Source organism: Oryza brachyantha, chromosome 2 (genome assembly GCF_000231095.2).
Source record: "Oryza brachyantha chromosome 2, ObraRS2, whole genome shotgun sequence".
Taxonomy (NCBI): Eukaryota; Viridiplantae; Streptophyta; class Magnoliopsida; order Poales; family Poaceae; genus Oryza; species Oryza brachyantha.
Window position 1 is genome coordinate 24,528,332 of NC_023164.2, and position 14,446 is coordinate 24,542,777.

At 46.4% G+C, this 14,446-nt stretch overlaps 3 protein-coding genes across 3 annotated transcripts; all 3 read right to left on the bottom strand.

The window, feature by feature from the left end:
• Positions 1–832: 832 nt before the first annotated feature.
• LOC102699285 (sterol carrier protein 2-like) lies at positions 833–1,735 on the bottom strand. Its single transcript, XM_006647900.3, has 4 exons — positions 1,544–1,735; positions 1,371–1,431; positions 1,166–1,265; positions 833–1,085 (listed from the first exon to the last, which is right to left on the bottom strand). Exons 1-4 carry the CDS (start codon positions 1,667–1,669, stop codon positions 1,004–1,006), a joined length of 369 nt encoding a protein of 122 aa, XP_006647963.1. The 5' UTR covers positions 1,670–1,735; the 3' UTR covers positions 833–1,003.
• Positions 1,736–1,943: 208 nt separating this feature from the next.
• Positions 1,944–4,951, bottom strand: LOC102699567 (ferredoxin--nitrite reductase, chloroplastic). The gene is made up of 4 exons (XM_006647901.3): positions 4,387–4,951; positions 3,353–3,707; positions 2,967–3,255; positions 1,944–2,876 (listed from the first exon to the last, which is right to left on the bottom strand). Exons 1-4 carry the CDS (start codon positions 4,796–4,798, stop codon positions 2,139–2,141), a joined length of 1,794 nt encoding a protein of 597 aa, XP_006647964.1. The 5' UTR covers positions 4,799–4,951; the 3' UTR covers positions 1,944–2,138.
• Positions 4,952–7,327: 2,376 nt separating this feature from the next.
• On the bottom strand, positions 7,328–10,424 carry LOC102712969 (protein DCL, chloroplastic). The gene is made up of 3 exons (XM_006649008.3): positions 9,762–10,424; positions 8,461–8,575; positions 7,328–7,987 (listed from the first exon to the last, which is right to left on the bottom strand). The coding sequence occupies exons 1-3, from the start codon at positions 10,169–10,171 to the stop codon at positions 7,799–7,801; spliced, it is 714 nt and encodes a 237-aa protein (XP_006649071.3). The 5' UTR covers positions 10,172–10,424; the 3' UTR covers positions 7,328–7,798.
• Between the last annotated feature and the right edge of the window lie 4,022 nt (positions 10,425–14,446).

Genomic DNA, 14,446 nt, shown 5'->3' on the forward strand with positions numbered 1-14,446 from the left:
TGACATTTAGAACAAGGTTTAGTATAACAAGAAGTCATTAAGTTAAGGTTATTTTTTTATATTTGCCCATAGTAAATACACATTGGAACCAATCCTATACAACAACTTCTGATTTCGCCCAACTTCTGTTCGCCTGACTGGCTAGTTCGGGTTCAATTCGTATGTTTTGTGCCAATTTTGCAACAGGGAAGAGGAGAGGGGAACACGCGTTTTAGTGCGTCATCGGGAGCCAGCGGTGCAACATCGTCCATGCGTGAGGGTAAAAAGGTCCAGAACGCATAAGGACATGTACAACAGTGAGACAACATCATTAACTCAAGAAAAACTAGATTGTTGTTTCTTCATTCGTCTACTGCTTGGGCACGTGCTCCCAAGTTGCATGCAAACTTTTTCTAGAGAAATACTTTATGTATTGGTTGCATGTAACAAATATAAACATAAAAAATAATGTATTAAATATGCTATAGACAGCCAAAGAGACAACCTATTCTACATGTTGTCTATTTAGCTGTCTCTGTATATCAAATAGACAGCAGCCGTCTATAATGTTGTACGTCCCCTAAGAAATCCCAGAACGAACTTAGATTTGAAACTGTTCATTTTGCCAGGACGCAGTATAATCCAGAACCGGAGGGAGTAGAAGATAGACAAATTGTTGCGTGGGTGCCAAAAGGATTGTTTGGTTTTTTGCGATTTTGACAAATGATGGAACGTTTAGGAATTGCTAATGTCCATCAAAATTGAGCGTTTGATGTTCATAAACTGTGGATTACAAAGCGAAGCTGGCGCTATACCTACGTCCCCGACGAAGAAAAGAGATTACAAAGCGGGATCTCAGTAGTAGAATTTCCATAATCAAAATAAGCTATTTTATGGTAAGACAATTGACATGTGAACATCCCTGAACTATTGCCAATTGCGTACTTGCATCAAAACACACGCTCACATTTGTTAATAATTCAGAGATGTTTGCATGTGTGTTTTTGTCAAATTCCACCGAACTCTACAGTTTGGACGGCTTGGGGAAGATGTCCGGCGTGAACTTCTGCGCCGCGCTTATGCTCCCCTTGATCTTCAGTTTACCCCTGCAAGAACGCACGACCACGATATCATCACGGAACTCGTAAGAAACACATCCAAATCGATGAGTTCTTTCCGGTCTCACATTATGAACGCCATCTGAGGGTTCAGCTTGCCGCTGGAGATGGCCAGGAAGTCGTCGTCCGTGAAGAAGAAGGTCGCGTCCGGCTTCCCCTCATACGCCCCTACATGAACACACGAAAAGAGAACTTTTTTTTCAGAACGACGGCGCGACAGACCAAGATAGTAGACTGAGAACGATCGCCGGGAACGATCGATGGAAGCTCTACCTTTGGAGACGACGCCCTTCCGGAGATCGACGACGAAGACCTCCTCGTCGACACCGATCCTCTGAAAAAAAATCGCAAGGGCAACGCCACACGAACGTAGCTACAGTTAATCTCGGAAAAATTTCACAGAAACAGCACACACATGTTCTTTTCGATTGGCATGGATATACTACCTTGGGGGAGATGTTGAGCTGGTAGACGAAGCCGATCTTTTCGACGAGCTCCTCGCCGGCGCCGGAGGCGAGGTGGACGCGCAGCTGCTCCAGGAGCGCAGCCGACTTGAGGTTGCTCCCTTCCATCGCGTCGCACGGTTCTTGGTTCAGGCCTTGGAAGTTCGATGATTCAAAGCTGAGATGCAGTTGTGTTCTTGGGGGCTTTGATGTATATAAATTGCATCCACCTCGAGACGTGGCAACAAGGGTCTCTGTTGCAGAGACGGTTAGTAGTTGCATTGGTCTCAACTTTTATTCCGTATTTGATTAAGAGATTATATGATTTGTTGTTGCAACAGGGACAGTTCAGGCAAGATATAATATTGTGGAATCAAATTCAGGAATAGCGAGAGGAACTGTTGCAAAATCTGTTTCTTGTTTATTTATCATCATCCTCTGTAAGATTGTAACGTGAATAAACACTTTGGGCTACACGATCAAACCGAAACGTGATAGTACAAGCGTGCCATTGACGGAGGCATTGTCGTCTACTTTACAGACACCAACAAGAATGACGAAGAATTCACCGGAGCAGACCAGTCCGCCGTGCTAGCTCCTACTCCTCGTCCTCCTCCCTCTCCCTCCGCACGGCCCCGAACCGCTCCACCAGGATGTCGGCGACGATCGGCGCCACCTCGTCGCACGGCACGGACTTCTTGTACACGTCGGCGAGGTGCGAGTCGCTGCCGACGCGACCGCCGACGAAGATGTCGGCCGCCTCGACGACCTTGCCGGCGCTGTTCTTGGTGAGGCAGCCCATGAAGCCAATGTCGGCGACCTGCACCTGGGCGCAGCTGTTGGGGCAGCCGGTCCAGTGCATCCGCACCGCGCGGGGCACCGACACGAGCTTCTCGACCTGCGACGTCACCAGCAGCGCGCGCTGCTTCGTCTCGATGATGGCCTGGCCGCAGAACTGGCTGCCGGTGCACGCGACGAGGCCCTTGAGCAGGAGCGACGGCTGCGGGGACAGCTTCTGGAGCAGCGGCTCGGCGAGCAGCGCCTCCACCTTGCCGTTCTTGACGTTCGGGATGACGATGTTCTGCTCCACGGCGAGGCGGAGCTCCCCGGAGCCGTACTCGTCGGCGAGGCGGGCGAGCTCGAACATGTCCGCCGCCTGCACCCGCCCCACGGGCACGTGCAGGCCGACGTAGGACAGCCCTTCCTGCTTCTGCGGGTGCACGCCGAGGTAGTCCCGCCTCTGCCATTTCTTGTCGACGAGGTCCTCCGGCGCGGCGCGCTCCAGAGCGCCGTTCGGCATCCTCTTCTCCACCTCCGACCGGAACACCTCCATCCCCTGCATTGTCGACGCCGAACTTTACACATAAGAGCACTGACGCATGTACAATTTCAGTCAATGGAGGCAGAGAGAGAAAAAATGTCTCACAAGCTCGTCGATGAGCCACATCATGCGCGTCTTCTGCCGGTTGCCCCTGGTGCCGAGGTCACGGTACGCCTCAAGAATGGCCTTGCACACCGGGATGATGTCGTCGCCGGGGACCCAGGCGTCGAGCGGCAGAGCCTCCGCCCACCTCTTGGGGCTGATGAACCCGCCGACGAGGAGGTTGAAGCCGAGCTTGCCGTCCTTCACCGCCGGCATGTACGCCAGGTCGTTGATATGCGGGTGCTCGTACAGGTCGTGCGACCCGATCACGCACACGTTCCACTTCCTTGGCCTGCCAAGAACACGCAACAGCAAAACCATCAGAGACGAGAGCACAAAGACGATGAAGCTGAGAGAGTGGGGTTGCATCGTCAGAGATGGTGACTGACAGGTTGGTGACGGTGGGGTTGCCCCGGAAGTTGCCGGTGATGAAGGAGGAGAGGAGGTTGGTGTAGGGGCGGGTGTCGACGATCTCGTCGGGGTCGATGCCGGCGAGGGGGTTGCCGACGGGGTTGCGGACGTTGTCCATGCCGCTCTGCAGGCTGGTGAGGCCGACGGCGTTGAGGCCGTCGAGGATGGCCGGCACGTCGGGGAGCGTGACGCCGCGGATCTGCCAGTTCTGCCGGGTCGTCACGTCGGCGCAGCCCTCCTTGCCGTACGCCTCGATCACGCTCGCCAGGTACCTCGTCTGCTCGCTCGTCGTCACGCCGTTGGGCAGCTTCAGCCGCATCATGAACCGCCCATCTGCACAGCGTAGAGCGGCCGTCAGAATGTTGGCCCAACTTCATTGTGGGCCCACTTGGGCCAGATCAGCGAGAGAGAATCAGCCATGGGTGTCAGTATATTCCATTTCGTTGGCATGACTAATATAGTTGACCCCTTTGCTTTACTCGTTTATTTTAGAATTTTATTATTATTATACTACTAGTGATATACTGCAGTAACCGACCAATGACAGTACCTAATGTGCCCTTGCAGTCCAATTAAATGTAAATAAAGTTTGCAGAGATTAATCAGAAAATTGTGATAGAAATCTAGAAAAATAGACCCTTTTTTTTGTTAAATCGGTTCAAAAGGCCACACATGCTGGCGCCAGATAAATTACTAATCCACCTGCTGTGTCGACATGAGTAGATTAGTAGATCCTCAGAGGAATATGGGGCTATATATGGCACATGGAGGTGAGGTGATTGGATCAAATGCAGTTAGTCATTTATCAAAAAGATCGTTACTTTGCCATAAAAAACTAGAAATTTAACCAGTCTTAATTATGTACTGAATGTGCATCAAGAACAAAAAAAATCATGAGAATATCTTCGCAAATTAATCGAGGGAGGGTTTCTTCCTCCTTGCGACAGACTAGCGGAAGCAGGACAAAATGTGTGCGTAATTAGCGCTCGGTGGTGATCAGACAGAGGCGTACACTGATGCTTGCGGCGGTGGAAGAGGCCGAGCCACTTGAGACGCACGTCGATGTCCTCCTTGGAAAGCTTGTCGGCCTCGATCTCCTCCAGGGGCATCTTGGCGAGCTCCCTGATGCCGCCCTCCATGAACAGCGACATGGGCTCCTTGCCCAGCTTCACCTTCTCCTGCGGGTTCAGCCCCGTGCGGTGCTTCTCCTTGAGCACCCAGTACCCGCCCTCCCGCTCCTCCACCCTCGGCTCCAGCCGCTCCGCCGAGACGGCCGGAGTCGAGGACGACGACGACGACGACGGCGCGGACACGGTCGAGGACTGGAGGGGGCGCGCGCGGCCGGGGGGACACGGGCGACGGCGGGAGGTGGCCGCGTGTGGGGACGGGGGCAGGAAGCGCTGCAGGGAGGCGGAGGAGGCCATGGCTGGAGACGGAGGAGGCGGAGGCGGCGGTGGTGGTGGTGCGCTGTGGCGACGGTGGTGGTGGTGGCCATGGGTGCGGTGCGTGTGGTTGTTTATTGCGGGGGAGGGGAGGGGGCGCGGGGCGCTGCTGCTGGCTCTTGGCGAGTTCAAAAGGGCAGAGATGCTAGGAGACATGGGCAGCCACGGGCGGGAGATTTACCGGTTTACCCATGGCCCGGCGGGTACTGTTCGTTTGGTTGCGCTTGTACGGAATAGGAGATCGGGTAGAGGATAACACCATTTTGTCTCGTGTTTCCGTCGAAACGGTTTTCCCCGGAGGGTTTTTTTTTTCATTTGTGGGAAGCATTGGTGGCTCAGAAACTTTGGAATGTGTAGGAAAATTCTGCTATGGTAAAGTATAGTGTTGTTCGATAGTGATAATGTTGTATTACTCTATCATTTTTATATTATATAAGATTTTCTATATTAATCTAAATTTACATGGATGTTATTGAATTTGGACAAATTTGCAAATCACATGCATTAATCCATGAATGGATGTAAGGAAAACTAAAAATCTTTAACGGAGAGAGTATTATCTTTTGTTGTAAAAAATGATATCGGTATGTTTATTCTTGAGGCTGGTTGGGGTGCTGCCCCGCTTTGAAAGTTAAAACCTTATGTGTAGTAATTTTTTTTTAAAACACAGTAAAAACACAAGCGTTCATAATACCGCAAACTCAACCCTATAAACACATGCACATCCTACGTAGTTTGAAGTTACCAAAGACATCTCGTTGCCGACATGTATGTCGTCTATTCCTAAAAGAATAATTATCTATGAATATGAAACATCCGTGTTAAAAGCACACTGAATTTACTGTAAGTAACCTAACCGGTCAAGCTACATTTGCTTTGTTTATAGCTGTAGTACTTAGTATTTAGTAACTCACATATACCGCAACAAGTACTTAGTGAACCAATTGTTGGTGGCTGCATGGAGGAAGAATGGAAGATGATTATGGTAATTGGCTGCTTTTTCGGCCATTGGTCTATCAAAATTTAAACTCTAGCGGGAAGGTAATAAATGGTTAAAATGGCACATTAGTCATCAAATATATTTTAAGTAAAATGTTTTTAAGAAAAAAAACTATTGTATATAATTAATTAAAGTTAAACAACAAAGTGGAACTTGAACATATAGATCAAGCAGCTACCCGGAAGGGTTTGTATCGTGACGATGGATATTGCTCTAAGTATCTCCAATACAGAGTGCTTGATGGGGTGTTTAACAACATAATTAAACTAAGCACTATACCGATTTTGTTAAGTACTATATCGATTTTTTAACACAAGCATCTCTCTTTAGCACTGTATTGGAGGTGTCGTAAGCAATTCAGAGGCAGAACAAGAAAAACCATGGGCTCGCATAGACGCATAGCAGTTGTTTCAGAGCTTAGCAGCGCACGACGCAGATGGCATGCGGCTGCTTCGCAACGAAGGCGTCGCGCGCGCCCTTCCACCCAACCGAAGCATCCAGCCAATCCAAGGGCCAACGCCGGGGTCGAGATCGGTAATCTCGCGGCGGTCTAATGAATCCGGCGTATGCGGCGAACATGTGTGGGGAGGGAGGGGGTGACTAAATAAAAATACTCAGGATTTTGGGTGTTTTTAGCAGCTGGGTTGGATGCGGCAAAGACGACCGGACCAGCACGATAATTATGTTTAAAGAAGGCCGTCGGTCTAGATACATACACCGGCGGCAGAAGGGAAAACGGCTCATGAGACGTCGCAAGGGTCGACCTGTAAACACCTGTCGTTCCTGGTTCGCTCGTGCCCGCCAAAGTGCAGAGGCGTACCCTTGCTTCTCTCTTTGTGTGTGTCTAAATACTGAAGAAAAGGGAGATTAACATGCGTTGATACGGCTCTACTTGGTTATCTGTAACAACTGAACTAGTGATGCAACAACAACATATGATCGTTTCACTTTGTCTTTTTATGGCTTCTGATGTTGTGTTGGTTCCATACTACTCATTCATTTTGAGGAAAAACAAAGCATTTGAATTTGTTAAGAACAATTATATATCATCCGGGTTGTAGAAACAAAGCATAGTAAAATTAAAGAAAAAAAAATCCTATAAGTTAGAGACAGGGATGGATCCAGAATAAAATAATAGTAAATGTTGAAAATACTTTCTTCGGCCTTTAAAAGAACTTCGGTCCATCTTTTCATAAGGAAATTTTGCATCACTCCAATATCTTGTACTTTTTCCAATAGATGGATGTGCATTTCTTTTCTCACCTTTTATATTCCTATGGATAAAAAATCCAAATAAAAACGAATAAGACGTATACAGTACTACATGCGTGATATACTGATACGTGGATACACCATTCGTTATTCAGCAAGGCACGCAGGCAGCCAGTGGCCATACGTTTGAAGCCACACGCCGCGGCTCTTGCCCTTTGATGTGTGTACAAGGGCGACTTGCCTATCCTGATGAGCCACAGACACCGTCTGCCTCTTGGACGACACCAACCTCCTCCTGGCCTCTTCGGCCAGTCTCGCCTGGGCCACGAGCCCGCAGGCAACAACTAGAGACCACGAAATTTAACACACAATCGTTTTCACCAAAACTGCAAACTCATGTATTCGCCAACTTAGCATCAGAGAAGAAACATCTGCTAGCAATTTAATTTCACACCATATGGCTCAGAAGAATAGGGAGTTGCAACAGTTAGCCAGGCTCCGACCATCACTCCATTCTGTAGTCAACACAGATATCATCACAAGTTCACAACCCTCAAGAGTGACTGTGCTATAAAGTTCAGGCGAAGTTCATCTGCAAGACTAACCTTGTATACTTTTTCAGCTCTCACACACGGGAAAAGGGTCTGTATCAAGCCCAATGAGATGTTTAGAATAGAACCTTCCACGTGTGCTTGAACGTATGCAAGATCACAGGACATTAAGGGCAAATCGACAAAATCAAAATCACTGAAATATTACAAGAAACAATTTTACGAGTCACTAATTCGGTAATCTTGCCTCCTGCGAAAATGTCTGAGAATGAAACTATCTGCATACAAGGGGTACTTTTGTCGTATGAGACCTTTGATGCACTTCCAGAATGAAAAATCAACTTGCTCACCGTCCTTCCTAACTATGAACAGACATCTTGAGTTCTCAAATTCTGGGTGTAACCCAACCTGCAAAGTGGAACTAAAGTTTAGAGTACAGTTGGAGTAAGCAAATAATAAAATCACCATTTGGAGCACATAGCCATATTCAATTCAGTTTTATTCAAGGCAAATAAACAACTCGAGTTATTTAGTAAACTATACAAAAGTCAAATAGCCATCTAAAAAAACTGTGAGAAGTACTGTCGTCTCTATTCAGAATTTAAAAAGAAACATGCTGAAGTTTGTTGGTATTCATGATTCATGAGTATCACCTTGACACATCAATACAAAATAAAGTCAAACTACAAACTGTACTCCTATATCTAAGTATCAAGAGTCATATCTTAAAACAACTCTCTCTGCCCATGACTCAACAGCAGGGCCAGGCAAAGATGATAAAAAACAAGTAATTTCGTTGTTCTACATTTTTGAGAAAGAACTTGGGCGACTCACTTCCACTACGTTTTAAGAAACTTTCTTATGTCTAATAGTTTACATACCGTAATGTAGTCAATACCACATCCAATTTTCTTCTCGTATTGTGGGTGATAAGGAAGCAATCGTTCCAAAATTGCCTTTTCATGTTCAGGGCTCAGCCGATCACCATTTTCATACCTGCAGCAGTTTTAATATCATTTCCTCTCCTTTACTAAATTATAGAAGTACAATATATATTTAAGTAGCAAGAACTAGTTTATGAAGAAGGATATACTTATTTCCTGTTGCTCACTAGACAACAAAGTATAAGCAAGCTGCTGTAACTTAAGTATTTGAGGCCTGTTGCCTTAGAATTATATCTTGCTGATTGTAGGTAAAGTGTGGAACCACGTGGCTATAAGAATTTTGATACAGTGAAGCAATCCTAACTTACTATTTAGTAAGAAGCCATGATACTAACAACATATGCTTTGGGAAAAAATGCAACAACACTGTTTCTTACTTTAACAAAGTATATCAACATAATTAAACAGTCCTGCCACATAGGGTGCTATTAAATGCATGAATCACACTGAACTCTTTCCATACAATAAATGGAAAATTATATATCAGGCAAAAAAAGCATTCATGTGCTATGCTAAGTATGTGCAGCTGATCAAAGTTTTGTCAAGCCTCATTTTATGCATCACAGAAACAGTTACAAAAAAATGTGTAACTACAAATGGTACCAATGGTAAGAGACAAGAAAATAAACAATATTTTGGATACATCATATCAATAACTATTTGCTTGCTTGAAGGAGCATAATTTTGGCAGCTACAGACATGTATTATGACTGATTGAGATCAAATGATGGTTCAGTGTGAAAAGATGTAGAACATGTTGAAAGGACATGAATGTGGAACTTCTGAATAAAGAGAGATTGTCATTTGGCCATGCCATGTCCTATTGCATTCCTACTCATGCAAATAATGATTTTGAACTTACTCATCCAAACCTCAATAGAGTAAGCAGTACTATATTGCACGAATCAGATTAGAATGAGTTGGCACCAACCAAAACCCTAAATTCAAACAATTTACTGATACGAGGTATACGCGTTGCTGCTATGCTCGTAATTATAAACTTGAACTTGGTACTGATGGTACCAGTGTAATTGTGCCAAAACACTTAATCATTCTACAGTAGGATCCATGTAATGCGTGGTAGGTTTAGCTTGCACACCATCTGTTTGATGAATGGTGTATGAAAGGAATACCAATTACCTTCCAATTCTGGTGCCATGCTATAGTGCTATACTAACATTCCGAGTGAATCGAAAATTTCAACCATAATTAAGCGAGAGGAGAGGAGAATCGCGTACTTGGCGGAGTGCAGAATCATCCGGACGAAGCCAACGAGGGGCACGGTGTCCTCGAGGATGAGGTCCTCCCAATCCACCCACTCCCTCTCCGGCAACTTACTTCTCCCCTCCTCCGTCGCCTCGTCCTCCCTCGAACCACCACCCAGCGAGGACTCCGCCTCGCTCTCCCGCTCCTCCTCCATCACCTCGTCCTCCTCCGTAGCCGCCGTCGTCGCCACCGCCGGCCGCCTCAGGATGGCAGCCGGGTCGGGCGTGGTCGCGCCCTGCCCGCGGGCCCTCACCGCCACCCCGCAGCCACGGCCACGGGCCACAAGTGCGGAAGCGGAGAGGTGGATACGCATACGCCCGGCCCCGGGGACGGGGCGCGGGCAGGAGACGGCGGCGGCCACTGCCACGGCCATGGGGTGCATGTGCGGCGGCGGTGGAAAGTGGCGTGGTGGCTTCCGGCCGTCACGGCATGGTACGGGGGGCCGCGCGCCGTGCCGCTGTCTGCCCGAGGAGGAGCGAGGTGTTCGTCGGGGGTGTTCGTTTCCACGGCGAGGTTAGTTCGCTGGGGGTGGTGGCGAGTAGTGGCTGGGAAGTGAGGCGCGATGCCGCATGGAGGAGTGGATAGGTCTCTCCTCCTGTGCCGTGCCGAGAGGCGAGATCGTGGCCTCGTCGGCCTAGGCGTGGCGCCTTGTTTTTCTCCAGTTTCCGGCCTCGGTGGTGATATTTACACGCAATAAGTTTATTTTATGTCCCTGATTTAATTTTTTGTCACCGAACCACAGTATCAGATACAACATGCCTCTTATCTAATATTCTATTAAAACTGGTGCATATAAGATCTCTCCATAGTTTAGATGACGATTTTTTACGACGTAGTGTCTACGTGATAGGTTTGACTTAGTTCTCGTCCTACGTGGTAGCGATATGATAATGAGGGTAAGATGTAAAAAGTAATTTTTTAAAAAAATATATAAACGAGTTAGCTAAAAATAGTGGGACGCACCTATCTTCACGGCTTGTTGGCGCCACCTTCTCTGAAATGCCTAGCCATACTTGCCCCCACGTATTTTTGTTTTATTTTTCTGTTGTTATATAATTTTGCTTCATGTGCCACGCCAACTGTAAGTGAGATAAAGACCGAGTTAAATTAGCCACGTAGGCGTCACCTCAGCAAAACCACCGTCCAGATTGCCTTAGGACTTATTTTACACCGATTTTAATACTTGAGGGACCTACTGTATAAGTTTATTCGATTAAAGGACGAAAATTAGCCACGTAGGCACCCCTGTTAGCTGAAACAACTGTTTATATTGTCTTAGAACTTATTTTACACCGATTTTAACACTCAAGGAACTGTTGTATCTGGTTTTTCGATTAAAGTACGCAAATCGTATTCGTTGGCAAGGTAAGGGACATGAGATAAACTTATTCCTATTTTCAGTTCTCCACCACGCGCGGTATGCGTCGGCCCAGACATAAGCCCATGATGAGATCGTGCAGAGCGCCTCCACGTTGGGCCCAAGTGATCAAGACCGGGGAGGCGGCGGTTGGTTCGGCCTGAGGCCCATCCCCAGGCTGGAGCCTGTACGCAATCACGGATCTCCTGGTGAAGAAGAATACGCGTTTCGGGCTGTTGCTTGGGGGTGCTGTGCTGTGCTGCCTCTGCCTGTCGTCGGTCCAGCGACGCCGGCGGCGGCACCGGTGAGACCGCGACCGCGATACGCGAGTGCTCAGCGTGAGCGATCTAAAAACACCGCCGCGGCATGCAACGAGGGGCGTACGGGAAAGCCTCCCCGCACCAACTGAACCCCAACAGCCGGCGACCCCGTTTATCCGGCAACCAGCCAACTACCAGCTGACCGTGGGGCCGACGTAGTTTTGCAATGCCCATCAACACGAGGCTTATTGGAGTATTCGTTATCGGGCTCATATATCAGCCTAAGTCAGAGTGCATGTTAGAGGATCTGTTTCTAGCCCGCCCTGACCCATCATCACTCACAGTTAGCTGGGACAAAACCAGTTACTAATTTTGTGCTGATTAAGGTTTAAGCATTTTTCAGGACGGAGTTAGTAAGCAGCGAACATCCATGAACAATCTCTCACTCAGCGCAATCAACTGCTGAACTGCATGGATGGCTTGACGGCAATCGATTCTGTCGTCTGAATTTTCTACGTGGGGAAAGCTCAGAGCCGCTAAAAACTGGCCAATCTTTTCTGCACATGCTGCGGCCGTTTTGACTCTGCTGCCCGATCCATCGTCGGGTTCCGTCGAGCCGGCGACAAAAAGAAAAGGGCAAAAAGAGACGGAATATCTTTAAATCGAAGGCATGCGTGCGCAAAGCTTTGATCCAATCAGGGCCGGCCGGCCTCTCCATTAACCAATCTTTCGGCTACCACGTTGAAGTCGATGTGGGGGAGGACACAGTCACCTAGCAATCGTGATGACCACTCCTGCACTGCAGCTGCAGTGCACATCTCTGAAAAATGGCCAATTAGATAGCCTTGTTTGATTAATGTGCAGCTTAAGTCATGCTTCTCCATTAGCAGTGTCATGATGGTGAAGGCAAAATCCCCAGTAGGCAGCAGTTGCCTTGCGTTGCGTTGCTAGCTTGCAACTGTATTGTTTTGTGGCTGAGATTCTACCTGCTGATTCTGTCAAATTTTGTCGGAGATTGATTTGATGAGGTTCCATGTTTCCAGGTTAATGTTTAATGGCTCTTAATGCATTGACCATTGACGAAAAACCAGTGCCGGTTTCGGGTTATTTCCAAGACAGGTCAAGTCTTCTGAAAGTGTACAAAGATGTGTCCAAGTGAGGTCATTGTTAGGTACTGTATTTGTCTGAATATTATCGCCTCTTCTCTTGAAACTTTGCTGCTATTTCAGGGCAGATCCAATTGATGTAGGTGACCACTAGTCGGCTGTCCTGATATTGACTCGAAGGGAAAAACAACTGCAAGCTGTGTCATTGCTTAATGCTTTTACTTTCTTTTGAATTCAGAGCTAGCAGATGATCAGAAGAGGCAACGCCGATTTGAGCCTAGAAAGGGATCTCTTGTTCAGTTTTGGTGATGCTCCTAACTGGCTAGTTCATTATCTTACACAGAGAAAACAAAACTATACTCTTGTTTAATCTCCAAAAATGCAATAGCGAAACCACTTGGCAGTTCAGCTAGACGCAACAACATCATACAGTATTGCAGCATATGCGTATCTTTCTGCCTGACAATGCCGTGAAATCTTCCTAGTTCCTGCAATTATAAAAGGGCATTATTGAGGTACGACGTCATTCGTTCTCATTGTTTACAGATTGGCCAATGAGAGACGACGAGCAAGAACAAGTTGCTCATGTGTATCATTGCACATCAATACTATCTTTATACTAGTTGTTGAGACTTTGAAGTCGTCCATGGTGTAGTGAAGTTAGGTTCATGAGACCATGACGACATTAGCAAACAAGAAAGGTAGCCTCGCTTATCAGATGAAGCTCTCGTCGGATTGCTTTAGTATCACCTCTATTCTATAAGATTTTTTTTCTGGCTATTGATCTTAACACAGTGAGTAAAAATTCTTAAACTAAGCATCTTGCATTTTTGTCAATTTTGGAATGGCTTACTCTTGAATTTCCTCGAACTGATGGGTCTTTTTCAGACATGAAAATTAATGAAATTCAGGAGGGTTTATATTGATTTATAGAAAGTTTACATGAAAATTTCAGAAGAGTATCCTGCGTCCGAAACATGACCTTAATGGCAAGTTAAAAACAATGACGACTCCTTTAGAGAAAAGGTATAACGCCCAACTTTTAAAAGCACTGACTATTAAGCAAAGGAAAAGCATGCCGTGCAAATTATGGCATGTTCATAGTTCAAGGCACGTCAGGGATTTCGTTTTCTTGACAATTTAAGACAAGTTTTTCGAACTTTCTATCGAACAGTATACTGCTACATGCTATGCTACTACTACTCTTCCATTGTCTTTGCTTGTTAATATAAAAGGAAGTGTCATATAAGAATTCGCTAGACACATCAAGTTGCTCTTGCAAATTGCATTAACATCTGTAAGAAGTTCGAAACGCACTCATCATCTCGATACAAATCATTAAACGTGTGGATCAAACAAGATTAGGAACGCCTAATTGCGATCCACAAACCATGAAATCCTCGAAAGAGAGGGTTTGTTGTCGGAATCAGATTAATTTTCTTAATCTTATTTCTGAGTGACAAAATGGGTTTCAAACATGCATGCAGATATTTCTGTGATTTCAATCCATGTCAAGAAGGATTACGATTGATGGTGAGATACACGAGGGATCGTTAACAATCAATCATGCAAGCGTCGATCGATCATTCTTTCTGTGCAAGCAACTCTCACCGCCTCACATGATCATGTGGCTAACTAATCAACCAACAGAAATTTCACAAAATTCGAGTTAAAACCAATTCGGTTTCCAGTATCAAGCATGAGCTTCTTCTCCACTGTGTAAACCTCTGCTCCAATGCCTGATGTCGCGATCCTACTTCCCAACTAATCCATCAGTGTTCAGTGGATGTTGCCGCATCTAGAATTGAAAGGTTTTCCTAATCGACCCATTAATATTAACCTACTACTAGTACTACATTGAAACAAGGTAAATGCTGCAATTGTAAAGAAAAATGATTTCAAATTTACCATCCACAGAATGAACCAACATTGTC

What these genes read in the sequence shown, in the direction of transcription:
- LOC102699285 (XM_006647900.3), bottom strand. Translation starts at nt 1,669, where the DNA reads ATGGAAGGGAGCAACCTCAAGTCGGCTGCGCTCCTGGAGCAGCTGCGC. An exon ending in GAAGGGCGTCGTCTCCAAAG is followed by an intron (nt 1,266 to 1,370) that starts GTAGAGCTTCCA and finishes GTGTTCATGTAG; the next exon opens with GGGCGTATGAGGGGAAGCCG. An exon ending in CCTCAGATGGCGTTCATAAT is followed by an intron (nt 1,086 to 1,165) that starts GTGAGACCGGAA and finishes GCGTTCTTGCAG; the next exon opens with GGGTAAACTGAAGATCAAGG.
- LOC102699567 (XM_006647901.3), bottom strand. Translation starts at nt 4,798, where the DNA reads ATGGCCTCCTCCGCCTCCCTGCAGCGCTTCCTGCCCCCGTCCCCACAC. An exon ending in CCACCGCCGCAAGCATCAGT is followed by an intron (nt 3,708 to 4,386) that starts GTACGCCTCTGT and finishes TACGCTGTGCAG; the next exon opens with ATGGGCGGTTCATGATGCGG. An exon ending in TGTGGCTCATCGACGAGCTT is followed by an intron (nt 2,877 to 2,966) that starts GTGAGACATTTT and finishes TCGACAATGCAG; the next exon opens with GGGATGGAGGTGTTCCGGTC.
- LOC102712969 (XM_006649008.3), bottom strand. Translation starts at nt 10,171, where the DNA reads ATGCACCCCATGGCCGTGGCAGTGGCCGCCGCCGTCTCCTGCCCGCGC. An exon ending in ATGATTCTGCACTCCGCCAA is followed by an intron (nt 8,576 to 9,761) that starts GTACGCGATTCT and finishes AAACTGCTGCAG; the next exon opens with GTATGAAAATGGTGATCGGC. An exon ending in GTGGTATTGACTACATTACG is followed by an intron (nt 7,988 to 8,460) that starts GTATGTAAACTA and finishes TCCACTTTGCAG; the next exon opens with GTTGGGTTACACCCAGAATT.